General features: G+C 39.1%; 1 protein-coding gene across 3 annotated transcripts in view; it reads right to left on the bottom strand.

The window, feature by feature from the left end:
• CHST9 (carbohydrate sulfotransferase 9) overlaps window positions 1–26,581 on the bottom strand; it is an 84,851-nt gene extending 58,270 nt beyond the window's left edge. The window contains exons 1-4 of one of the 3 annotated variants that reach the window (XM_056484070.1): window positions 25,952–26,570; window positions 25,759–25,859; window positions 23,893–23,943; window positions 19,481–19,670 (exon numbers count right to left, since the gene is read on the bottom strand). In XM_056484070.1, the coding sequence (XP_056340045.1) occupies window positions 19,481–19,580 (100 nt within the window). In that variant the 5' untranslated portion in view covers window positions 19,581–19,670; window positions 23,893–23,943; window positions 25,759–25,859; window positions 25,952–26,570. Of the gene's footprint in view, window positions 1–19,480; window positions 19,671–23,892; window positions 23,944–25,758; window positions 25,860–25,951 lie in introns of those variants that run through there. The other 2 variants (XM_056484069.1, XM_056484071.1) reach the window with 2 other exon arrangements.
• Between the last annotated feature and the right edge of the window lie 1,174 nt (window positions 26,582–27,755).

The raw sequence follows: 27,755 nt of genomic DNA, 5'->3' as shown, positions 1-27,755 counted from the left end.
GCCAGGACATGGGCCAAAGGGATATTCCATCCCACATGGTGTCATGCTCAGGGCATAAACCCAGGGGAAAGCTGGCTGGGGGCCACTGCATGGGAACCATCTGGGCATAGGTCAGCAGTGGGGGAGCAATCACATTCTGCATCACTTGTTCTGCATATCCTTTCATCAGTATTATTATTTTCTTCATTTTCTGTCCCATTAAACTGTCTTTATCTCAACCCTCAAATTTTCCCTCTTCTGATTCTCTCCCTCATCCTGTTGTGGGGTGGAATGCACTGTGTGGTGTTTGGTTTCTGTCTGGGGTTACACCAGGACAGAGCTACACAACATACAGAGGGTTAACTAAGCTCAAGAACCACAGAAGAACCTGGCAAACCTCTGCAGTTTTATATAGCCTAGCAATATGAAACCTCTTTCTATTCTTGGCTAGATTTCCTTCACACACCCTCTTTAAGAAGTTTATAGAGAACACAAACTGTAGTACCTCTAAGGGGTATTCTCAAGGCTAATTTTAGGCAGTGGAAACCAGTCTCTTTCTAGACTTTCTCTTAAGCCTGTCATCTGCTATGACTCCATAGAAGATGGTCAGAAAAGGATATTTAAAGTGGATTTGTAATTGTAAACACACAAAAGAAAGAAAAGAAAGAAAGAAAAGAAAGAAAGAAACAAAGAAAGAAAGAAAGAAAGAAAGAAAGAAAGAAAGAAAGAGAAAGAAAGAAAGAAAGAAAAGAAAGAAAAAGAAAGCCCTATAGAAACCAGTCACACGCCTGCACCTGCCTGCTCATCACTCATTTTTGGCTTCATCCAGACAAGTGTTCCTGTTCCTGCCCCTGCTCCAAACAACAAATATTACAAGCTCTCTGCCCCAACCTTAATCTAAACCAGAGTGTGAGTCCAGCCCCACTGACACTACACCACAGTAAAGACTGAGAACTGAAGTTATCTTGCAGGACAAAAAGGAAGATAACCACTCTCCACTAACCACACTGGTCAGGAAGATCAGCCTACCAACCCCAACATTCCTCTTTCAACTCCCTTCTACACATCTTGTCTTCTTTTTTCTTCTATAGTTCATGATTCACATCCCTGGGCTTAAGATGCAAACTGTGAATTGAAATATTTTTTACATCTTCTTTGATGAATCTCCATACATAATATACAAAGCCTTACATAAATTCCCTTAGACCAACACAAATCTTCTCCCTTATTCATGTATCACCATCATGGTTTAACAAGGCATGGAAGATCTTGAACTTCTGCAATTAAATTCAGGGTTAAAGGACTCCACAAATATAATCTACTAATGTTTGAGGCTAAAATAGTACAGCAAAGGTCCATTAAAAAAAAAAGAAAAAATTTCCATAGGACCTGTAGGACTAACAGCACGTACCTGAGCAGGAAGAGGAGTGCCATCCACTACAGAACTATTTTTTTGATCATCCAGAGTCACTTACTTTGGAATTCTGTAATCCAGGGCTAGAAGCATTCATCAAAAGTATCTTGCTGGCAACACCCATGTCATGTCCACTATCACATGGGAAACATGTTACAATGAGTTATTGCTCAAATCCAAAATATTTCGAACTTTTCAGAATAAAAGTGAGCTATGGAAGTGATCTTATTTGCTTAAAGCATGAAAAGCATAACACTGAAGTAAGTTGACATTACCCTCATTTCCATAAACCACTGCAGCTACTGACTGACATTTTGCAAGTTAAGCAAGAGAGGAGTCAAATTCATACTGGCATTTCTACTGTCAGGCAAAAAAGTGTGAAGCGTGCATAAACCTGCAGTCCCATCTACTGCTTGTCACTGCACCCCTGAGAAGCAAGTGCATATGTCACCTTCTCCTCCTCTCCCTTTGCACTGCACACAGAGAAGGCATGGTGCTCTGAACCTTCCCAAATGCTGTTTTATATTCAACAGTGAGCTTTACTGTTCCAGAATGCTGCCCACTTGGACAGCCTGTTTGATGGAAACCATCCGGCTAGAACTCCCCCTCAAAACGGTTGCCATGTGTTTAGGCAGCAGCTAGACTTGTGCTTTTAAACAAACAAAATCACTGAACTTCTTTGGCAGAGATTCAGCAGCCCAAAATTTGCATTATCGCACCTCCTAACTGCATGGTGACCAAAAATAGACTTCTTGGTGAATTCTTCCTCCTAGAAAGTTTACTCTTGAAGCAGGATATATTTTGTCACAAACACAAGGTTCCTCCAAACAACAAATGCATAAAAGGAATAACAGAGTAAGGAGGCTTATATTGCTTTTATAAGGAAAGCTTTAAAATAAACATTAGGTCTGCTTTAGAGTTTGTTCAATCTGGGACAGAATGCTGTCTTTTTCTAACTTTCAGGAATTGAATTAATATGGAATGTGACCTCTATCTAACAGTTCTAACAAAAGACAGTACAGCTTCTATCAGAAAATGCAACTAAGTAGAATTAAAATAAAACCCTCACAGGTTTAATAAAGGATGGGAAAAGCTGATTTCTACATCAAACTCTCCAACTCATGCTTCAAGAAACTGCACAGGCAGACTTTGTTCACAAAATTCTGAGGACGTTTCATGTCAAATCAAGACTTAATCAATTGATGTTGCAAGGGCTCTTTATGTGAAATCATTCTTTAAAGGACAGACTGCAAAATATTTGCTAATAGTCTATGAAGTACTGTAGCTAATTAAGGAAAGTACATTTGTCAAATAAATTAAGTGATACATTATCATTTGCCTTCTCAGTAATCTATAATGCATCTCCAATATATCAGCATGAGTTAAAGGAGCCTTTGTTACAGCTAGTAAAAATCTCAATTACTCTTCTGAAGAAAAGTCTGACATTCTATTTTTTTATCCATTCATAACAGGACACTGCAGTTAAGCTATATATCATACACTTCTTTGAATCAAAACATTCCTTAAAAAGTAAAGTCCGATATTCAATAAAATAATTTTGATTAAGTTTTTCTTTGAAATAAACAAGAAATAGCTTTATTTTTTAAATTGTATTTAGTTTCTACTTTGATAAAATTATACTTTCCACTGGAAATCATTCTGAAAGTTTCCAAGTTAACTCATCTTTAAGCTATTTAATTATTATTCTTCTTGGATAAAAAAACCTAAACCCCATATCCTTAAAAATTATTTAAAATGTCTTTACTATTTAATTTTTCTTTTTTTTTTTTTTTCAACTATAACCTCTTGCCAGGAAAATAAGTGATTTTTAAAATGAAAGCAAATGTAGGTAATTGCATCTGTTTAGTGTTTACATAATTTCTCCTAGAACCTTCCTTTGGACCACCTAGCTTGTGGGGCTTTTAAAAAAGTCATTAGAATTAAATTGCTTGAAATTAGTAAAGTTATTTTTCCATTCATGCACCCGTCTCAGCTGAGAAAAATCATTCAACAGTGAGCACTTGACAGCACAGCCACTTTCCCCATTAATTGTCGACTAAGACAAGAAAATTGAATTTTTGTCTGCTGCAGTTCGGGCAGCGGTTTCACGGGTAGAACAGCCTCAGCTGCTGTCAGAGCTGCAGAAGTGAGCTGGCATACCTAGAGCTGCTAATGACAGACAGCTCTTCTGAGGCGGAGTGGCAGCAGGTTAGTTCCTCTAAGCAATCCACAGGGCGATGGAAATGGCTTCACAAACACTGCTTAATCGTTGTGCTGCTCCCAAAGGTGTTGCAGCTGATTGATATGCTAAAATTTCATTCCAGCTAGTGATAAAAACCCCAAGCTATCACACTATTCTATTTGCTATCCTTATCCAGCAAATGCTTTGCCCCACTCAGACTGTCAGCTCCATTTCTAATCACTGCACAAGTAACATTAAGTAAATGTGGCATTTGGAACACTTGATGCTTTATACAAAAAAAGCAGAAATCCTCACTTATTTATCTTCCTCTCCATCTTAGGCACTAAGAGATGCATGTTTTATCAAATGTATGGAGAAAATATACATCTAATAAAAAACTAATAATTTCAGTCATCTTACTGAACTGACTGGCAGAGAAGTGAGTTTTCTTGTTATTAATTTTAAAAAAATGTTAAACTTTGTCTTATGAAGAAAGTCCTTAATACCTAAACCCCTTTCCCCTCAAACATCTATCAGATCTCTGATCTGCTCTTATCAAAATTTCTTTTTTTGAAAGACAGTTTATTCACACATGTACAAAGTCAATCCCAGAACAGCCATGAGTACAGTTAAGACATCTCCTTCCTTCTTACAAAAAAAATTATTGAAAAACAACTTTCTCCAATTTACTGTCAACACTTTGATAGGTACAAAGCTGAAGTGATACAATCAATAATTTCTGATTAGTTTTTGATAAAGAGATGCACAGAGAAGTACCAAAAATGTAAAAATGTAGCCAGGATGTTCTGCTGAGCCATCCATTAGTCACTTTTTGATTTTATGATCTTACAGGGACAGAAGGTAGAAAATTTTTTTTTTCAGTGATCCAATGATAACACAGTCTGGAGAATATTTCCATGGAATTAAAGAGCATGATGGGAAAAATGCTTCCAGTAGTATCCAGTATTCAAGCTGGATTTCTCATCAGAGGAATCTCAGAGGAAAGGCATCAGTTAAGACAACACTGTACAAATGGATGGAAGAAGGAATAATTCAGGGCTACTGAAAACACCTCCAATCTAGAAGGCCTCTAAATTATAAAACACAAAAGGCAAAGAAAATTCTCTGAATTGTTATTATAAATTTAGCTAGTTTATAGTCTATTCTAAGCATTGTTTGCAGAGGCAATATATGAAGCTGGAGAGACCTTTGAACCTGACCTGATTTATTCTTTTTCTCTGCCACAGAAAATTGGATTCCTAAGGCTCTGCTCGAGCTACCTGAAGGCAGAAGTGACCTGATATGTCCTAGGTGACACAGAGTGATCATCTTGCTACCATACTTGCTTGGCTCAAGTAACATTTCTCTTGAAAACCTAAAGTTTTCAGGTCTTTACCTGTCTGAATACCTCCCCTCACTGGTATTCACAGCAGTCTAAGACTAAGACATTAGATCCTATAAACATTTCTCATTCAAAAAAGTATTTATGATCCACTTGATTACTCTGTCTTCCTATTCAGAAAAAAAAAAAAACAAACCCAGAGCAGAATGATTTGGGTGTTTTTCTTGGACTAACTCGTTCAATGTCATGCCACCAAAACTATTTTAGCTCCTCTTCAGGCTCTGCCTCCCCTCCTCTCCACCATTCCTCATTCCCCAGCTCACAGCATTACACCATTACAAGGTGCAAATTTTTACTGTTACATTGGATGTTTAGACATAAGATTAAGCCTTGCTCCCCCACAACAAATATTTTGTTTTATTAGTAACTGGAAAGCACTCCTAGACAGGTACAGTTTCAAGTCAACATTTTTGATAATACAGTGTTTGGCATTGCATCGAATGCAAACATAATTATTTGCTCAATTTTATGGCTATTTATTGAAAAACAAATTGTGACTGTCTGTAGCAATAGAACTACCTGAAACATTACCTCTATACCACAAACACTGTTGTGCAAGTGCAATATCACATCAGAGGAAAACATCAAAAGCCAAAGCAAAAGAATACTTAGAAAAAAAAAAAAAAAAAAGCAGGAACAAACACTTGGGTACTTTTAATTGGTCAAACTTCAGTGCTTCTCACATACACAAAAAGTTTTCATTAATTCTACTGATTCTCTGAAGCACAGACCTTTTTGGCAAATGGTTATCTTAACATGAGGAAGATACTTTTAAGTTGCACCATAAAATGAGAAACTATTCCTACAAATCCACCCATTAAAAACTTCTACAAACTGCAGCCACATTAGCTGCTTCCAGATATTTGGAGGGAAAGAAAAGAAATATCACTGGGAGCCAGAATTCTGGAAAAACTTGAAATGTGAGAAGTTTTTCAAGGCCAAACCAGAGTTGTGGCCAGGATAGTCATAATGAATGGCTGATTGTGTGATGACAGCCTTCTTTAGATGGTGTCACCAGAGAACAATTTTATGATAGAGAGTTTAATGAATGATATGTGAGAAATAACATAATTGAAGGACAAAAATATTTTAGTGCTAGGAGCTGCCAAGCAGTAGTCTGAGAAAAGTAAAACACAACCATGAAAAACATAAACATATACAACAAATATATAATAATATAAAGAAAGTTTAGCACATTTCTTGTAACATAAATCATATCAGAAGTTAGAATCAAACATCTGTGGCCTACCTTCCTTTTCTATCATCAAGGACCCATAAACCATTTTCTTTTCTCTGCCATTTTTTAAATTGCTCTTGTTTCCCTATGGTTTACCTCAGGGGATAACGAGTAACACATTTGTTAGTGAATGTGTCAGCTTCAAGAAACACATTGAAGAGAATGAATAAATGGTTTTGATCCTTCCTGTGGTCTTTGGCCCTTATGGAGAGACAAAACCAAGAAGGTGTTGTTCTACCAGCTGTAGAGTTAGACATTCTGGCAGCCCTCTGACCAGGTGAAATACCTGGTCCTCAGCCCCAGATGAAAACTGGGATAGGAAAGTTTTATAAATAAACATATGATCTCCCCCAAGTAATCAATATGATTGCCTTAAGTAGATACTAGTCCACATGGATTAGCTCATTTAAAATACCAAGATTAACTTCTAACTTTCCAGAAAGTCAGTTATTAATTTGTGTGAGTGTTGGTCATCACAGACTAGACTGTGCTTAAACTGCTTCCCAACTGTCATTCAACTGTATTTTATTTATAGAATATTAATACAAGCTGTCCAATATGCACATTTTATTAGCTGGAGAGTCAAGGCTGAGTCTTCTTGCCAAGAATACCTTGAACCCACCTGTCAGTCACAGCATCTGGCAGCTTTATCTGCACTATATTTATATGTACATCAGTCCTAAACCTGATGCCAATAGGGTTTTGTTATATTGCATGATCAATCATAATTTATGTGGTAGCACACGTCAGCTATTTGCAGACTAATTCTACCAGAAAGAAATTTCTGCCCAAAGGTTAAATAAATCATGAAGTATTTATACCTCACTGCAACTACCTCAGCCTACATAAGCCAGGTCTCATCTGCCTGCTCATCTTCAAAGTAGGCACACTGAAGTGGAAAGATTGGAACAGAAAAGAAGTAGGGTGAAATTAATTTTGCCATCTGTAAGAGGATAAAGCAAATTTAAAAAAAAATCCCCAAAGTCCATATTATTTGTTATATTTCACATATACTTTGTGCTGGCCCCATTCTATGAAAGTGTTTTGAAATCCAGGAGCAAAGCCAAGGGTTTTTTAGAGATGTTCTTCATTGTCTTCTACCTGCCATCAGACTGCAATGGCAAATCCTTTACATAAAATTGCACAGAGGAAGAAGAAAACTCATCAAATAATTATTGGGAAAAAAAAATTAGTGTATTTTTTTTTACAGTTTGTTGCTTCATTGGTATAATTTAATCGGGGGGCAGTCAGCCAACTCTCACTTTAATGATTCTGATCTTACAAGTAATTTCTTTAGTAATTAGGAGTCTACTCATATCAAATGGACTTTATTATTGCATTAATAATTCAGCAGCTCCCACAGAAAAAAAAAAAAAAAAAAAAAAAAGATAAAAACACATCCAAGTAAATTCTCATCCCTCCACCAGCCTGCCTGAGCTGCTTCTTTCCCTCCCATCAAAAAACATGACAGATTTGGTTCTTCACCAGTGTCAGAATTTTTCATATTTGATGACCTCTTTGATAGGCAGAAAAGGTTAGAAAACTTGAGAATCTTATATTCCCACAGAAACTTCAGTTTCTAGGGAAAAAAAAAAATCTTTCACCTCTATTAACAACAGTCCTGTAGAGCTACTTGGCTTGGGTCTTTCCTAATAGTTTATAAATCAAGCTGAAGTTCATGAAAAGTTTTGATTCTTTGGCCCAAAATCAAGAACAGAAGTGCTTTCAGGAAAGTGCTCCATAATTTTTGACTGCAAGTATGAAATCATCTTAAAGCAATGACATTTAATTAATTATATACACAATGTTTAAAGTAACAGGCTGCATTTTACACACAATTCAAATGCCATGACCTGTGTTAGCAGATTGTACCTGTTCATTCTCAGTAGTGGACAAGGCATATTGTGCATCAATGACTCTTTAATTAGAGCATGAAAAAGCCAGAAACAAAGAAAGACAAAATAAAATTAATGCATTTATATTATTTTTTTCTAATTTGTATAGCCAGAATTCATTCAAAAAGTGCAGTGTGAAATATACCATAGTATATTTTTTTTAATGCAATAGCATTATTGCAAAAGATTCCACTGCATTGTTTGGTCACTAAGTGTTCTTCCAGGAATAAAAAAATGATTTTGCACAGATGAGTGGACCAGAAAGTGAAATTCGATTTACCCAGTTCTATTAAGCTTTTGCTAACTAAAGCTTTTTCTTCTCTTTGCTGTTGTAAGGCCAAAGTCAAAGTAACTTCTCATGACATAATACCTCTGAACAGCAGAAACATTATGGGAGTATAGCAACAATTCTGAAACAACTGTTTTCCAATCTTCCCATGAAGAAACTCTTCTTTTAAAAAATTTAAGCAAGAGTAGAAAGTATAATCAAAACTGTCTTTGCAAACAGTGTTTTCTATACTTATTATTTCCTGTTAGACAAATTTCCTTTTCTGAACAGAGCTATTTTATGGATGAATGGCAAAGCATCAGGCACTGATATTTTCCTGTTTAATGCAATGGAATGTTTCCAGCTGCAGCTAGCAGAACTCATGCACATCTCCCTAGCTGACCATAATCAAAACCAAACACCTCCAAACCCTCATTTCTCTAGCATATAATTTACTGGGAGGCAACATGCCCATACCCAGGGCCTAACAACATGACTCTAAACAACCCCAAGTTCACTTGAGCTGATCCTAAGTGCATGCTTTTATTAGGCCTAGGTTATAACACATCTGTCACATAGAGTATTGCAAACTTTTAACAACTTCTTCCTCCATCTATGTCCTCACACATGTACACAAAGCTGGGCAAGTTCTTCTATTGTTGGATTATAATTAGCAGTGAAATGAGCTGCTCCATTCCAATCATATTAAATATAAAATCAGTTAACACCTCGTCTTTCACCTGGCACTTACCCACAGTGAAATTTAATATTGGTTCTGATTATTTTTAACTTTACACTGCTGATTTTCAGTTACTTTCCTGGATGTTACCCAGTGTCTATGACATGCAGAAGATATTTCCTGATGTGCATGTCAAAATTTGTGGCGATTAGGCCATCATCTGTTATGTTCTGGGACAATTAATTTCTTTGCTAAGAGACAAGTTCTGCCTTGCTATCACTGTTACTTAAGAAAGTCAATTTCTCAAAGCCAATGACTTTCTTAAGAGCTCCTCCCCTCCTTCCCCCTTCATTGTCTGCTTGGCTCATAGGAATTTCAGTCATGGGAACTGAACTCCTTGCAACCATTGACTCAACACTGTATCCCATCCCTGCCATTCCAGGACCTTCTGTGCTCCAGCACCACTGAACAACAAAAAAACCCTCAACCAACCAACCAATCAAAAAACTCAACCAAACAAAATGGAATCATTGCTCATTTGGAAAAGTCTAACAGTGATCAAGTCTTTTTTGTTTGTTTTTAATTAGAATATTATGGAACTGTAAACATGAAAATTATTACTATCATTCTCCGAAGAAATATGTCTACCATTCCCCAAATATTTTGATAACTCATGTCATTTCCCCTTGTAGATGGTGCCAAGAGACAAAACCTGTGCCTACTCAGCCTGATTTTGCTGGAACTATGTGCTGTGAATTCCTGGCAGGATTGTATGATAGAAAGCTGAGTGGTCAATATAAACAAAATCATTTGAAACAACAAAGCTGTGAGGGACAAATTGTATTTCTAGTACACAGGTTTCACACAGGTTTAATAGAGGTCAGTGATAGTCTTGGATGTTGTTACCATGGGGAGGCTCTCAAGTGACAAGGAAACAATCATTTTTGGTGATAAGAGAGGGACTGGGGGAGTGAGAATCCCTAAAGAACCACTGTAGGCAATAATATTTTCTAGGTTGCACTTGCTGCCAAGTGTGGCTTTCCAGGCAGTATAGGATGCTGCTGCTGCACATCTTCACTAAATCAAGATCAAACCAAACCAATTCCAAAGCCAATGGATGTGTGTGATATTCTATTCCCCATCACTTTACATCAAGTGAGGCTCATACATGCCTGGGAACGGTTTATCCATCTACAGGCAATGCTTAAAATACAGCATATTTTTCAGTTTTCTTGAGTAATGAATATTTACTGTTTTACAAAAAGCAGAAGCTTTAAGCTGATCTGATTATTGACCATGGCTTTCAAGAGAAATGAGCAAATATGGGAGTTTTGGAAGGGGCTTGCTTCTTTGTTTATTTTGGATTTTGTTGTTTAAACACAGCATTTGATAGAACCCAGTAGCTCTCTCTTCTTTGTGGCTGAGGACAGTAACATTCACTCCCACACATATAGCCACGAGGCTCAAGGTTGAAGGGGCTGCAAAGAAAAACACTGTATGCTGATGTGTCATGCATCTTCCCAGAGTCAAACTGACAGATAGGAAATGTCTTGCACAGGAATACTGTAGAATGTAGAAACATCCTTTTTCTTTGAATATGCTATTAATATAAATTTTTAAAAAATTACAAAAAGTGAGGCCCTTGTCTGAAGAAGCAGGGACCCAAACTTGAAAGCCCAGCCAATATTCCTGCTGCTGTGAATAATAATTACCTTTAAAAATAAAAATAAAAAAAACCCACAAAAATAAAACCAGGTTATTTCACATTAAAAAGCAAACAACAGAAGAGGACATTAAAGGCACTTTTCTTCCTTGAACCTTTTGCTCTTTGACATAAATTGCATTTTTCTGGCTAAATCATACACATCATCTGTCAGACATTAACCCCTTGTATGCTAAAATGGCTCCCATTACTCAAAACCTCTCTGCCTCTTGATCTTTAAATGCTTGTTTCACACATTGCAAGATGATCCAGAAATATCCCAAATTAATAGCAATAACTTGTTTATAGTAAGACCAAACTAGTAAAATAGAAAAAATAGAAACAAAGGCTCTAGAGTGTGGATAAAAAAAAATTCTTCAATATAAACTCATCTCCATGTATCCCAGTAGCTGACTGTGGTTAGAAGACATGTTTCCATCTGAAATATTTCTCCTACCAGTGGTCTCTACTCCCACAAAAAAAAAGAAGGAAAATAAAGGGGATACTTTAAACAAATATATATAAATATATATACATACATACCTATATGTATATACACACACTTAAAACAAACACCAGAATTTCTAATTTAACTCCAGTGAGAAACCAAAAATTTTCCTTGGAATTTTGCAGAGACCACATCACATGTTTTAACAGGACTGTTTGGAACGAAGTGATATATCAAAGCAGTTCAACACCAGATGCAGAGGTAAGCAGCCTTGAATATACTCCAGCAGCAACCACTTGCTCTTCTAAAAATGTGCAGTGCATGTAAGGAAAATGGAACAAGCCAGGAAAAGAAAAACATTAATCTTTTCATCATCATTCCTAGATAGTAAGTCTTATGAGGAACAGCTGAGGGAGCTGGGTTTGTTTATTCTGGAGAAAAGAAGGCTCAGGGGGGACCTTATCACTCTCTACAACCACAAAGGAAGGTATAGCAGATGGGGATGGATCTCTTCCCACAGGAAACCAGTGGCAAAATTAGAGGACACGGCCACAAGCTGTACCAGGGGCATTCAGGCTGGACATCAGGAGGAATTTCTTCATGAAAGGGTGTCTTAGGTTGCAATACAGCATGTGACCAAAAGTATGTATTCTATCACCATCTGTTGAAACCAGGTAGGGCAATCATCTTTATCTTTTCCACAACCCATCCTCCCTCCAGGAAGATATCATCTGCTGCTGGCCCATTCAGTCCCACTGTGTGACTGATAAAATTACATCATCCCACTGGGAGATGCTCCAGCCAGGGGGAGCAGCCAAGCCTTTCCTACCTAGATAAAAACTGAGATTTGGAACACCAAAATAGCCCCTTTTCCACTGGATTCCAGAGGAAAACTGGACCTTTTCACATCATCCCTGGACCTTCAGAGGAAAACTGCACCTTCTACAGGAGCACTGCTCCAGCTGAATCACATCTGCCACTGCAGGAGGATGCAGCCACCATTTAATGGGACTGCTACCAACACCCTGACTGACTGACAGGGTGTCAGGCTGTATTCTGACTCTATCAGAGTTTTGGGATTGTTCTTTGTAATACTGTATTTGTATTTTAATTCTCCTAGTAAAAAACTGTTATTCCTATTCCATATCTTTGCCTGAGAGCCTCTTAATTTCAAAATAATAATAATTTGGAGGCAGGGGGTTTACATTCTCCATTTCAAAGAGAGGCTCCTGCTTTTTTTTTTTTCTTGGCAGACACCTGTCCTCCAAACCAGAACAAAAAGGTATTTTAGGATTGGAAGTGACTGCCCAGGGAGGTGGTGAAGTCATCATCTTGGAGGTGTTCAAGAAAGACTGGACATGGCACTTAATGCTATGGTATAGCTGACAATGTGGTTATTAGTCAAAGGTAGAACTTGATGATCTTTTCCAACCTAAATGATTCTGTGATCTAATTTTTTTCTGCTGTTACATCTAAATGATGATTTGCCAGGTGAAAATTACCTCTCCACCCTTCCTGCTTTGTAGGATTATATATTTGTCTTAAATGGTGCTGCATCACACAATCCATGCCCAAAAGAGACAAGACTGCAGGGCTGCACTGCCTGAATGACAAGCTTTTGAGGAAAAGACTTTTTGGAACTGAAGAAGTGCCATGAACCAAATGTTGTTGAAAGCAACAATGGTGGATGATAACTGAAAATTAACCACTTCACTCAATGACAGCACATCTGTCAGGAAATTAAACAGAAGCTGGAAAACTAAACAAAATTCATATACCATGTTAAAAAAAAAAAAAAAAAAAAAAAAAAAAAAAGCTACTTAATAGAAAGAATGACTGCTAAGGACTCTGTAAAGATCACGTTTCTGAACATCAGCCAGATATTCTGCTCTGAGGGTCTGACTGACTGGAAACGAGCATGAAGGGCACCTACTGCATGTTTTGTATCCAATTCAAAAGAGCATTTAGAAAACAGTGTTACTGTTACTCAGCCTTTCCAGGAAGGAGGATACCCCAATTCATAAGTGTTTCAATATCAAGCCAAAAAGCCCTTCAGGGGTACCTATATTTCAGATTTTGAAGTTAATTCAGTTACATGTCCATAGATACAAGAAAATTACAGAATCCTCTTCTGAAAGTTGTGTTTGAAAACAGGCAACAAAGAGTACATTCAGGTGTCCTCAGTATATATAATTAAGGTATGTGCTACACCTTTCTAGAAGTAGATCTCTGTGATCTAGGTATGAAAAAGGTTGTGTGGGTTGTTTAAAGCTTATACACAATAATACATGAAATGTCATCAGCTTCTGCTCAAACTTCAAATTGAATATATGGCTAAGAGGAGCCCCAAAACCTCCTCCTATTTAGTTTGTTTTATACCACCAGAATGTGGAAGCTGGGATTTCTTCTAAACCAGAAGGATTTATAAAATTAAATGCTATTTAGCTATAGGAATAATAAAAGCAAAAGGAATGAAATGCGAGATGAAAATGATTGAATGAAAAAAATGAATGAAACGGTTGCTAAACAGCTAGACCTGGGAAGAAATATCCTCAGAAATAGATAAATACAGCCTTAAGTGCTATAAAATAAGAATTTTTAACTTTTTTTTTTTCTTACAGCTTCTGGGGTTTGCAACTGTGGAAGACAGGGTGAGACTCTACAATCAGCTCAGAAAACCACCTTCTCTTATATTCAACTTTTACTTGTGTTTTTAGACCATTGTGGTTTAAGAAAATACCAATTTCCACCTGTTTCTTAACAGCTTTTTTCCTGCAAAGGCAATTGTTCTTTCCCTACAGCTTCCATCTACTGAAAGCTGGGTGGGGGGAAAGGAAACCCCTATTTATATGGAGAAATTCACCTAATGAAATTTTGTAGCATTTCTGGGATTTCAATACCTGTGTTATTGTTCACCAAGCAGCATTTACTGATCCTATTGAATCTTCTTTCTTTTGTGCTTCAATCCAATAACGAGGCAGATTAAAAAAAAAAGCCAAAACCAAAATGACAAAGAAATAGAAAGAAACAGATTCATTTCACACACAAAACACAGCATATTCCAGCCAGAAGGGTGAAGTCTAAGTAGTCCCAGACTCATTAGAACAGCCTCATTAATGACTGGGCACTGTAAACCTGAAGATTTGTTTGCCATAGAAGTGATGTTCTCCAGCAGACTTAGGAAGGCTCCCATAAAGTACCCAGGACTTTGACAGCAGAAATATTTCAATTTTACTAGAAGTATTAAATTATTCATAATTAATATCCATGATTGAGCAGTGGTTTTTTTTTTATCTACAAACCTGTTTTCTCCAAATATATTACTTTAATGTATTTTCTGATGATTGTCTAGAAAAACTATGACTTCCATGAAAAAGTTGCCTTTGCAATTCATCACATATTCATGGTTCTTTAAGCCACATCAATGTTTCTCAATTTAGACAAAGTCTAAATAAAAATCAACTCATAAAAACAACAAAAAGGTAAATATTATCATATCTGCACACATATTCAATTGCTACCTTTACTGCCAAGATAAGGAAGAAAGGCACTCCATGGAGTCAAAATATCTCACCAGATTACTAAAGGACTGAAAAAACCCCCATGGATTACCAAATCTGGCAAAGTGGGGGAAAAAACCCACCTGTTTATGCCAAGGATTATGTATAATGGATACAACCTGGATGGCTACAGCAATAGCAGACTAAATTGTGAAAGCTCATGCAAAGAATTGCATGAAAGCTCATGGAATTTCCATCTTTTTTAAAAGCGTGATTTTTATCTGAATTTTTATTTTGTTTCTTTACAAAAGGAGGACTTGTGGCCTGAGGAGTGGGTATGAGGTCTGTGTTGTGAAGCTCCTCAGGAGGTAGATGCACAAAATGGCAGGAAAGCACATGGAGTGTAGATGATGCTACAGAACTGATACTCTGCAAAGTGAAGCACACAGAAAAATCTCTGCATCCTTAAGGTGAGATACAAAACTGCTGGGAAAGAGCAGATGCTGACTTTTTCACCCTAGGGAACCAGAAATCTATGGGAGGGCAGTGCAACCCTTTAATTAGTGGTAAGACTACACTATTTTAAAGCAGTCCTTCATAATCATGGATTTACTAGGCATAGTTCACAAAAAAAACCAAACCAAAACAAAACAAAAAAAACCCCAAAACCTCACAAAATTTGAGAGAAGGGAAAAAAGCAACACATGGCAAAACTCCAAACAAACCCAGCATACAGTTCTAGTCTCAAAGATATTCTCAGATTATTTTGTAATAATCATTCACACTAAATCACATCAGTTTCCCTAAAAAGGAAGACTTTTAAAGTACAAAATTAGAATTCCTATTTTAAAACTCTAACACATATATATCTCTAATATTTCAAGATTTAATTGCAAGTGTCCTTTGTACCCCACAACCTCCTAATTCAGGTGATTCATGGCACAGAGCTCAACATCAGCCCTGGAAGACCCAGTGGTTTGCTTCACCCAAATAATAACAACAGCACTGGAAATTTCTAAGTGTGTAAAAAATAGTTATTGCTTCTTAATCAGTGCCACAATATTTGATGTTTGCACTGCATAATGCAAGATCCTATGGAGAACTGTCAAGTAAAGCTGTGAGATCCAGTTGAATTTACATCAAGCTTCATTCATGTATGTGAATTTATATACAATGAATATATTTATATATGGAGAACATGAAGTGCTCCATTTATACCATATTATCAATATTGTGAATTAAATATCCATCCAGATGTAGTCTGTATATATTGATGCTCACATTGACTATTGACAAGTCTGTGCCAAATTACTCCACTGAGATGAGCTGAAGCTACCAAACAGAAGTAAAGATATATCATCCTGTCTTTATACACTCCATGCCCAGAGCCAAACCATGAAACTCCCCTGTTCTCTCAGTCTGCTAATGTCTCTGAAAAGCCATCAGAGAGGACCACCATGTAGCTAGCAGCTGCTTCTTAGACATCTTTAAATGAAAGGTTTTCTCTTTTTTAAGGTGTAGGGATGATAAACACGACTGGAAATATTCTGAAGAGTCCAAGCACGGTGGGAGGGAGCAGAAGACATGGCTGTGATGAGAGGTGCATCCAGCTGCTGAGCCTGCAGGTGCATCTGGAGTAGATGGACAGGATGAAAAATTAGAGGTGTTCCTGGGCTGGATACATTTGAGCAATGAGGGAAGTTTGTAAGAATAAATCAGAGTAAAACATGCTTGGATACAATCAGTCTAGAGCAAAATAGGACAAAGAAGGGAATAAAATCACACTTGAGATCTCAGTGATCTGAACAGGAAGTAGAAATAAGAGACCCCAAAAGAGAGAAAGCAAACTATGAATAAAAACTGGCACTGGATCTAGTGTGAAAAATTATGGTATATCTAGACTAGCTAGAATTCTAGAATAACTAGAAAAAGTGGCAATAAGAATGGTAAGTGTGAAAGAAAACAGTCCAACTTTAAAACAGTAGGACAAACATTAAAAAGAGAATTGAAAACTACCATTTCCAGTTCTCCCCAGAAATCTACATCTGATTGGGAATAATTCACACCACAGTTAGGAGAGCCTGAGAAATAAGCATGAACATTACAAACCACAAAGAGCAAAATCCACTGACTTTTCCAGAGACTGTGATTTGTAAAGGCTCCAGATATTCAGAAGAATGGGGTAGTAAGGAGAAGCATTTCACAGGTGCATAACAGATACTTTCCTAAACTCAAACACATCCAACTTTCCATTCCTTCAGCAACCAAATGCAAACATGGATGCTGTAGGTCTTGAGCTAAAAATAGTTCTGCCTACATCAAACACTTATCTCTACAGGCTCATAGCATTTGGGAATTTGGCAATTGGCAAGCACTAGGCAGACTTTCCATTTCCTAACAGGACTTCACCTCACATGCTCAGCCACTGGCAGATTAAAACTAGCTGTCTTACAGCTGTGCAGCTAGTGAGAGGATTAAAGGAACACATAAAATCCTTGCAAAGATACTTGTCAGTTTAGGATTCTCCAGACACAGCTCATCCCAAAAAAAGCCACAGTGCACAGCACATGGCATTATGAAAAACAGAGAAGGAGTGGGAAAAAAATTTGCAAAATGCCCATAACTAAACTAAAGTATATTGTGAATATGCAAATATGTTCCATTTCATATCAACTCTAAAGTAGCATACAGGAGGGAAGCATTAGAGAACAGAGCCACAGAAGGTTTTTAGGGGAGATACAGGTGTTTGAAATAAAAAAGAATGGCTCTCTAAATGTTAAATTGGAAGAAGAAGCAAGAGCAGACACCAAAGAATGAATTTTTGCCATGCTCTTGCCAATGTGCATGACCATATACATTCTCTACTGCTACTGTAGAGAATGCCAAAATTCTTTTTTTGGGATCTTGATGAAGTGCTGTCACAGCAGTCCAGTGAGATAAAAGGGCACTCAAAACTGCAGTCACACTTTAAGCTCACTAACCATTCTGTTATTTTATGATAGCTTCCATTTTATTAGAGAAATGTTTCCACATGGAAATGACTTATGTGTGTGAGGAGAAGCCTCTCTCCTGAAAAAGATTATAGCAATATATCAAAGAAAACCCCAAAGAAAGCATCTGGTTGGCCAAAAGAACAGAGTCTGTCCTAATTCAACCTTTAATTTATTTTTCCTGCTTCTTTTTAATGGTAGAGAGATACATATAAAAGAAAGGAGTAAAAAAAACTGCAGTGAGAAAAAGCAACAAAGAGCACTGCAAGGAAAGAAAGGTTAATTACAGCACAAGAAAAGATGCAAGGAATGTGAAGAATGTCAGCAAGTAAATAAATCAATAATCTACAGTCATCATCTACATTCCTGAACTACCTTGAAAGCAAGGATATCTGCCCTTAACATTCCTGATAACAGTAGAGATTTTCAAGGAGGACCCCCAGCTTTGTTGCATGCTCAGCTTCTGCCAGCACCCCTCTGTCAACAACAGATTACAAGGGAACCTTTCCAAAGGGAGCCTGTATTACCTCTTACAACAGTTTTCTGAACACTTTGGGAAAACCCAATAAAATTAACAAGCCAAAATTAATGCTGTGATCACTGCACTTAGTTGAAAAAAACCTCAAGATCATTGTCAAACAATTGCAGAAATGATGCAGTATATTTCCCTGTCAACACTGCTCTCTAAAACACACTGGAGCCTTGCAGCTCATATGGAATAACAGCACAGATCAATAAAGCCAGAGACTAATGTGGTTTTACAGATGTATTTCTTCACAATGGTATCAACATACTATAAAATAAAAGTTTTACAGAGGAAATGAAAGCTGAGTGAGAGAGACAAGAGGATCTAAATGTCAAGACTTAAGAAGTCGGAAACAAACAAACAAAAAACCACTGACAAAAAACCCCCAAGCATACAAACCAAACAATCCCAAAACCCCCCCAAAACACCCAACCAAACCTAAACCTTGAAAACAAAACCCTAACCCAAATACAAGTATACAAGTTAAGTCAAGGATATGCCCTCAATAAGGCGACATAACTGAAGTGGACCTGCAGAGCAAATCTGTGGAGAAGCTCACTGACATGCACCCCTTATCATACATTTTGTGTAAGGTTACTTCAGATTTGCTCTAGACTGGTCCCATGAATTGAGCTTCCAGTAGGGGCTGAGGTAAATAATCTGGTTTAGTTTTGTCCATAAGAGGATCTAGACCAACCCAAACCATCATAAATCATAAATACCATTCAGAAGAGTAATCCTGAGCCAGTGCTAACACAGATTTACCTGAAGTTGTTATGTGACTCTGATGCTATATATATAAAAAGTCCTGTAAGCCCAGTCTCAAACAAACAACAACAAAAAAGAAAGGGAAAGGATGATTCCATGAGCACTGCTGCTTAGAGGACCACTTTTGTCCATAAAACACAGCAGTTGTTCTCAAAAAATTGCTTTACCACACAAAATATAATGTACAAAACTCACAACAAATCATCATAGAAAATAATTTCTAAATTGGACATGCAGAATGCTTTTGCAACACTTGCTTTTGCAAATGAAGCTGATACAATATGATTAGGTAGCTGGGGGGCATCTTTTCATGTGACTGAAGAAATTTCTTAATGAAGTGTAGCAATTAAAACAAGTCTATTTTCAATGCCATTTTACTTCCAAAGGATGGGGGAGGGACTCCACCCTCAACTGTCCTCATCATGTTTTATGGTCATCTTAAAATAATAGATGCAACTAAGTTAGAAAAATTAAAAATGAGAGAGAAAACCTGTATGTTGTTCTTCAATCCAAGCTTGCAGATACATGAAGAGGAGTAGACCAGCTACTCCAAACAGCAGTACAGACACAAAGACTTGTCTTAGGTTCATGACCTCTTCAGCTTTCAGAAGGACTCATTGCTCACTTTTCTGAAGTCTTCAGACTGCATCTTCTTTGGTACCTTCCCCAGAGACACCAACCTGAAATAACAAGAGAGGGAGGTTGTTCTCGTGTTACACTTTTATTCTTCACCAGAGACTGTGCTAACATCATACTATATACAAGCTGGAACTCTCACAAGCTATTGCTTTCAGTGCTTATATTTCTGCTCACAATCTTGATGTTCTTTCAACCCCCAGATGAGCTCCAAGCAGATGTGTTTCTCAAAGTGGCTGAAAAGACCATTCCACCTCCAGAAGAGCCAACATCACCTGCTGGCATAACAGAGGGAGGTAATGACCCAAACGAGGTCATTGGGTCACACCAAAGCCCCACTGTGCCACCAACCAACAAGCAGCTGGAGCCTCCCAGGGGCTGGGTCACACTCCAAGAGGCTGCCAGCCCCCTGTGATGGGCAGCCCAGCCCCTCTGCTTCTGAACTGTATAATCATGTGTCCTTAAGCATGGCTCCCCCCACAGCACGACCACTCTGCTCTCAGAGCCTTGGTGCTGGTTCAGCCAGTGCATTGAGGAGTCACACAATGGTGTTCAACCTCAAATACCAATCCAAGGTGAGTTTTGCATGATTAGGAAAAGCCAGCATAAGATGGTCTCAGTAACACAGCAGAAAATTAATTAATGGCTCATCTTTTTATTCAGCTGTGTTTTGCAATATGGAGAGGGACTTGTCAGGAACTCAATTCTTGCTACTAAGTTTAATGGAAACGAGCTCAACTGTAAAAACTTATCAAAAAGATTACTTTATTGAACAGCAGTGGGCCCAGAGGAAGCAATTTACCTGATACCCTGCATCTGCCACAAAGGGGCTGTAAAATTCATTTTATAACATTAGAACATGAAGACACTGCAGATCACTAGAGGACAACTCCTTAATCTGAATGAGAATGTGCCCACTTTTGAAAGTGCATTATTAGAAGCTGAAGAGCTTGTTTCAACAACTGGCCTGCACAGCAAAAGAAAATGCCTTAAAATTCAACATAATGGACACTGTTGCCAGTGCATATGACAGAAGTGTCTGATGAACTACCACAAAGAATTCTAGGAAAAACTCAAGTTTTTAAAGGAATATAGCCGACTGGAAGATACTTGAAAGATAAATCTATTAAATACACAAAAAAGAAAATGCAGGTGCATAACACTTATCCTGAATCATAGAAGTACTTCATGTTCTTCAAGTTTGTGTTTTTTAATAACTCAGCACTGTACATCTATAATTGATGAGTTTCTAAAAATACAGTAGACATAAAGCTTAGCAGGAACTCCCATTAAAAACAGCTGTTGAATGAACAAAGTAACCATGTTAGAAAGACACAAAAGGTTTCAAGAACAACAAAACTATTTAGGACTTTTCAGATGTTTTTCCAATTCTGTGCCAGTAAACTATACACTTCTCTTAAGCACAAACTTGCCTGCAGAAAATGTAAGCCACGGTTTAAATATTAATCATTTGATGTGTAATTGTTCTGCAGAAGAGAATAGCTAGACATTAACAGAATGTAAATGTTCTGTCTGAAGTTTTTTTTTGTAAGGGTCATGAAGCAACTGGTTTGAACCAGGCACATGAAAGGAAGGTGATGGAGGTTTTTTCCTTAACTTTGCTTTTTCTGCTTTGATCCTACAGAGAGGGAATTTCCTATATGTTATATACAGGTACCTGTTTGCAGCTATTGTGATGATACACAGGTTTGTAAGGAAGCAATGAAGATTGGGCAAAAACAAAGAAAATGCTTGGGGAATGCTGTGAAATGCTTTTTGTGTATGTGTGGGTAGTGGAGCCTCCTTTCACCTCCTTTCATAGATAAAGAGCTCTTTATCTATGCCACAAGGCTACTTAGGGCTTTGCACCCAACTTCAGTGCACTGTTTGCACGTCTTCAGAAGCCACTCTGCTGATGAGACAGAAGCTTCCCAGCATAAGCAATGCTTCAAGAACCACCAGCCATAGAATTGATGAATACAAACCTCTTCTGTTTTCCCACAAACAAAAGCTGTGTTGTTCATGTAACAGAACATTGACAGCATGGATTAGGAAGAAAAAAAAACTCAACAAATGATTATGATATGAGGGTCTGGATATATCTTTGAAATAAATTACTTAAATTAGTAACAGAGAGCAGGACTCAGTTTCTTGTTGTTTGGGATTCACAAGTTTCTCTCATAACAAAAGGAATCCACACACACAATGACAGTGCATGCTTCCAAATAAGCCCACTTTCTTGATGTTGTTACTTTCTTCCATCCCTGATTACACAATGCTTTCATATATTCAGCCCTCCTTCCTGAAAAACAGTGTCCTTGAGTGGGCAAGGAAAGCTTTCTCAGGCCACAAGATGATGCTGAAAGCAAAGTATCTCACACCACACTTCCATGAACATTTCTGACACTTGTACACTGGCACTGCTGCTCTCTCCAGCCACTTGCTCACATCCTCCCTGTCTGCCCAGCCCTTGCCACCACATGAGAGCTTTCTGACCAAGCTTAACCAAATTACAGCCCACAAAGGATTTACCCAAGGAACAGTGCCAGTGGTTTTTCCTTTAGCAATAGCTGGTATCACATACATCAATGACCCATGACAGCAAAGGATATAGAGCTGGCCTTGCCCAAACACCACCATGGTTGGACACAGCACCATCTACAAGGCTTGAAAGGTGATGATGAAAATGCATAGTAAAATATGGAGCACTTTTAAGCTGTTTAATCTGTTAATTAGAAAACAGATATTTTTCTAGGTTAGTTTTGGTTTTGAGTGGAAAGAAGTTTGTAAAAGGAATCAACAGTTCAAGGTGGGTTTCTTTTTTTTTTTTTTGTTTTTTGAACTAGCAAACACACCCTAAGGCAGATTCACTCCACCATCACAGTGCTATAATTATCTTTGTATCAAGAGTTTACATGCTGCTTGCAATTAGTTTAATTTATTTAAATTTAATTTATATGAAACTGCTTCATTTATGTGTTGGCTAAGTTTTAAGATTAGTTTTAAACAAGAGTAACATTACTTTAAATTAACACTACTGATTTTAGCTTAGGTTAGAATCTAAATACATCAAACCCAACTATTCTGCTACCTTATAAGATTTTAAAGACTTTTCAGCTTGAATGAGTAGTTTAATTTATTTAACACAGTGATTTGTAACCCACATATGAAAAAATTATAGTGACATTTAAAAAAATCTGTGTCTGTGAATCTTCTAGTAGAACATGAAAAATGGCTGCACAACACTGACAAATTTGCTCCTTTTGTATTAAAAAGCAATGGTCATGGATTACACTCTCAGGCATCCTGGGCAAGAGGAAATACCTGCAAATATTCTTTAATCAAGATAAATGATTTCTTATGGCTGTAAAAGGCCAAGATGAAGTTACTTTCAACCCAAGTATTTTCAAAAGAGATCAGCCAAATCCAGACAGAGGTTCAGCATCCCTGCTTAAGCTGTGAATCTTTTTTTTTGCCTCCAGTCCTGGGTGACTTGGCTCCCCTGGGTGGCACCTTGACCATCCTGCTGGATGGTTCTTGCTATGAGGGAACTAATGTAGCCATGAAAACTGCTCTGTGCTTCCACTTATGCTGAACTAGACTCTTGCTTCTGTCCAATGTCACCTCCATCTCTTTGGGATGTATGGACCCCAATGTCCCACCTGTTTCAACTCAAGTCATGCACCCTGAAATTTCAAGTTCTTTTGGAGAGAGACTACTACATAACCTTATCCATCCTGGAGAAGCTGTAAACCTGGCAGACAATAGCACTATGTGACTTAGATGACAAACACAGCAAAAATTTAGAAATTTTACAGGTCATTCACTTCTGAGTCCAAATTGTTTAACATTTGTCAAATATTAAGAGTTTCAAGAATCCTCATTCTATTGATATAAAAGCTTTGCATTTTCCCCATTGTGTTTTGGGTTCAAACAGGTACATTCCTGTACAGGGCCGACACAAGCAATTGAAATAACACAGCCACCCAAAAATGGGGAAGGGTGTACCTTCTGTTTTTGGCATGATTCCTTCTTTCAGGACATTATCCAACCTTTCCTCTTTGCAATCAAATATACCTGCAGCTGAATAGAGGCACCTCAGCACTCAGGGACCATTCCTGGCTCCTTCCTGTACTAGACCACACAAAACCCACAGCATCTGGTCAGTATGTGTGGCTGACTTTATATTTGCTTGCCACCATAACCCATCCTCACCATCACCTAGATCCAAAATCAAGGACACAAAAGCACAAAACATTAGATTACCTCCAACTATTTAGAAACCTTTCTTTTTAATTCCAGCATTTTTTCCTTCACCTGGAGATAAAGAATATCAAGATGCAGGGTTAACCAGCAGAATACAGATGAAAAAACCCAGACAATCTTTATAATGGTCAATGCATTCATATTACTGTGGGATAATACAGATTCCTACACACTCAGTATCTCCTTAGACACTACTGAATTAATGAAAACAAAATGAGAAAAATAAAGCTACTTTAACTGCACAGTTTTGGGGTTTTTTTTTGTTTGTTTGTTTTCATTTTCTTCACTCCTTCCTCACCTCAGGAAGCACCGCATTGTCTGATACCTCCACTGGAGTTATTATGGCAAGAAAACTTTGCAGTGAGGAATGTTCTGGACAGTGTCCCAGACTACTTTCAGCTCAGTCAGTAGAAGGAGGCAAGGATATCTTCTCACTTCAACGCTCCCCCTCCTCCCTCACTCTCATCTGCTAGCTCATGTCCTACTTCACACGCAGATGATCCTCCAGGATCACCTTTCCACTGTCCACATCTCAACTTTCTGCCTTCACAACGACTAGCACGAGGCAGAGCTCCAGCTCTTAACAATGCTTGCACAGTTCCTCATATCAGGCAGCACTGCTTTTCATCCTGGTGTATTACAAAGGTTGCTAGAAATAAAAGTACAGTATTTGCCATTTTCTAGCTCCAGCAAGTTATGCTGAGTGTTATGGCTGGGTGAAGTCAAAGACCTTAGAGAAATCTGAATTAAGTGAGTAAGCAGATCATGATAGCCAAACAGTGATGCTGAGAAAGTCTGTAAAAATCAGAAAAACTGAAACAGCCAACCCCTCATCAAACATCCCCCAGGAAAAAAAAAACAAACAATCAACAAAACCCAAACCAAAATTCCCATAATGGAGTTTTTCCTGTCTGTAGGAATTTACTAGGTGTATACAGACAGCATACAGGCCCACTGTTACATCAGTCCTGCTGATACCTCAGCAACTTCTTCACCTGAAGAGCTGCTTATAAGAAGGCTGTGTAAAAGTATAACTGAAGGCACCATCTGGCCTGCACAACTTTTATTACTAGCAATAATAGAAGATTACAACCTACCAACACTGCAAATCAAGTTAAGAGAATGCCATAAGACACAAATAATGAAATATTTTTTTATGAAACATATAGGAATTTTTCTTCAAAGGAGGGACCTGTTTTTATCAAAGTGAGCATTCTTCACTCACCCACTGCCAATTATGAAACAATAAAGCCCCTTTAGAAAACAGAGCTTAAAAATTTAAATTTTAACAGCAGTCAGGAAATTCCAAATACCAACATCACCAAAGTAATTCCCACCCAGTCAACTTGTACATATTTAACATTTTTCAACTTCACTCTCCCTGGTTATATAGCAGACTACAATGCTGTTATAGCAATTACATTTTGTTTTAAGTGCACTTTATAGCATACAAAATATTATAAAAAAATTAATAACATGGCAAAGAAAATATGGTTTGCATATGATTTTGCCATTTTATTCTACTAAGATCACTAGTTCCTTGTTATCCTATTGATATATTTCTAAATGAAAAAAAAAAAATCAATCTAGTGAAACAATGGGCATAAACAAGAATCATTGCTTCTGAGAACATGCACACAACTTACCTGGTCCTGCTTCTCAACCACAAATCCTACTAAACTTTAGACCATATCAGCTTAATGCACATAGCAACTTGCCTACACCTGTAGATTAGTTTAAAGCTGCAGTTTTAAACAAACAAACAAAAAAGTTATGGTTGTGTTAAGAATAGATAAATGCCAAGGTGTCCTACCCATGTGTATGCAGGATGACACATGAGCATCATGGAAAGTTTTGGTTACTTACAGAGAGCAGAGAAGACACTGAAAGCATCAGGTCTGGAACTTCACCAGTTCACCAGGATATTCAGTTTCAAGGGTTCCATCCTACAGCTGCTGGACATCTCGCTTCAAAAAGGAAAAATCATTGTTATTCTTAGTAACATGCCCCAGTAAGGACCTCAGCAGAAAAAGGCAAGTTTGGCATGCTTAGCTCTTACCTGTCTGAAGCACTCCGGGGAGTCAGTGAGCAGTCCCACGGAAGTCGCCTGGATTTTGGGAAGTTAAACAAAAACACTGCTCACGAGACAGCAACTTGATGGCTCTCAGCCTCCTGACAGGATTATAGGTGGGACTTCTCCCCACTCTCAGGATAAGGAACATTAGCAAAAGGACTGTGCCAAAGCCCTTTTTCGAACTGCTGGAAGCACACGGTCCTTTTTAGGGGCTGCAGTGCGCCGAGGCGCTATCAGCACGCCAGCAGGACTCGCAGCCTGCCCCAGGCATTCACTCCACCGCTAGAAAACGCACAGGCAAAACACCAGCCCGTTTTTTCAGTTTGGAGACGTGCCACGAATTCCCGATTCCCGGCGTGCGACGAAGGAAGAGGGGGCCGTGCGGCTGCAGAAAAGTTGCGCGGTGCCGCGGCGGGGGCTCCGCGATGTCCCCAAGCTGTGGGGGCTGGAGCCCTCGGCAGGGACACGCCGGGAGCGGGGCTGGCTCTCCTCCGCAGGGCCGAGCCGCCCCTCCGAGAGCCCCGGCTGCCGCTGCGGGGCAGGCAGAGCCCGCCCGAGCTCGCCCCAGGTGGGTGCCCCTCGCCCGGAGCGCCGCCGGCTCGAAAAGTTTCCTCCAAACTTCGGGCCGGGCGGGTGGGGAGGGGCCCCGGCGGCAAGGGACATCCCTGGACACAGCGATCCCCGCGGACACAGCGACCCCCCGGGCACCCCCCGGACACAGTGATCCCCCCGTGTGCCCCCGGACACAGCGATCCCCCTGACACAGCGATCCCCCGGGCACCCCCGGGCACGGCGATCCCTCCGTGTGCCCCCGGACACAGCGATCCCCCCGGACACAGCGATCCCCCGGGCACCCCCGGACACAGCGATCCCCCTGACACAGCGATCCCCCGGACACAGCGATCCCCCTGACACAGCGATCCCCCGGGCACCCCCTGACACAGCGATCCCCCGGGCACCCCCTGACACAGCGATCCCCCCGTGTGCCCTCGGACACAGCGATCCCCCGGGCACCCCCTGACACAGCGATCCCCCCGGACACAGCGCTCCCTCCCCGCCGCCCGGAGATGAGGAGCTTTGCTGAAAGGTTTTGTTTGCTGCTACACACGCAGGGGTGGCTTTCCCTGCGCTAGAGAATAAATATGTCCGAGCTGCCAGGCAGAGGCAACTCATAGCTTTAATTAGCTGCTAAAACAGGTAGCGTAGAAACTTTATTGTCGTCTATGGGAAACGGGATGACAGAGAAAAATGTTTAATTAGTGCTTATTGGAGCTTCACGTGTGCCTTGCAAACCTTATCTGCATATTGTGACATTAGACCATCCACGTAGATAAATGGCATTATCTCTCTTCGACGGGAATATCGCTTTGCTTACATTTCTTCAGGGAAGTCCTTGAAGAAACAGCTCTGGCCCTTGCTAAGGTGGGGCAAGCATAGAGGAGTTCTGACTTTCCAAAGCTGGGCTCAGACGACTTCTGTCTCTCTCTCTCTCTCCTTTAGGTATTTCGGGGCAGTGCCATGTTCCGAGAACTATCCCACCAGACAGATACTTCTAAAATGCTCTTGGATTCATTGCCCATTGCTCACTTATGGCGCTGAGGCATCATCTGGAGTAACAGTAATGTAACCATTCGTGTTTCTGCTACATCTTTTACTCCAGCAGGTCTCAAATCATCTCACACTGTTGAGAGAGCGCACGGGGATCCCCAGCCAGGGCAGCACCGCCTTCGGCAGGAAGCTGAAATCAAGTGTTTCAGAGCAGGGCGTGCAGAGCTGGGCACTGCTCAGA

Source organism: Oenanthe melanoleuca, chromosome 2 (genome assembly GCF_029582105.1).
Source record: "Oenanthe melanoleuca isolate GR-GAL-2019-014 chromosome 2, OMel1.0, whole genome shotgun sequence".
In the NCBI taxonomy this organism is placed as follows: domain Eukaryota; kingdom Metazoa; phylum Chordata; class Aves; order Passeriformes; family Muscicapidae; genus Oenanthe; species Oenanthe melanoleuca.
The sequence above is the reverse complement of the archived record's forward strand: the minus strand, read 5'-3'. Positions and strand labels throughout refer to the sequence as shown.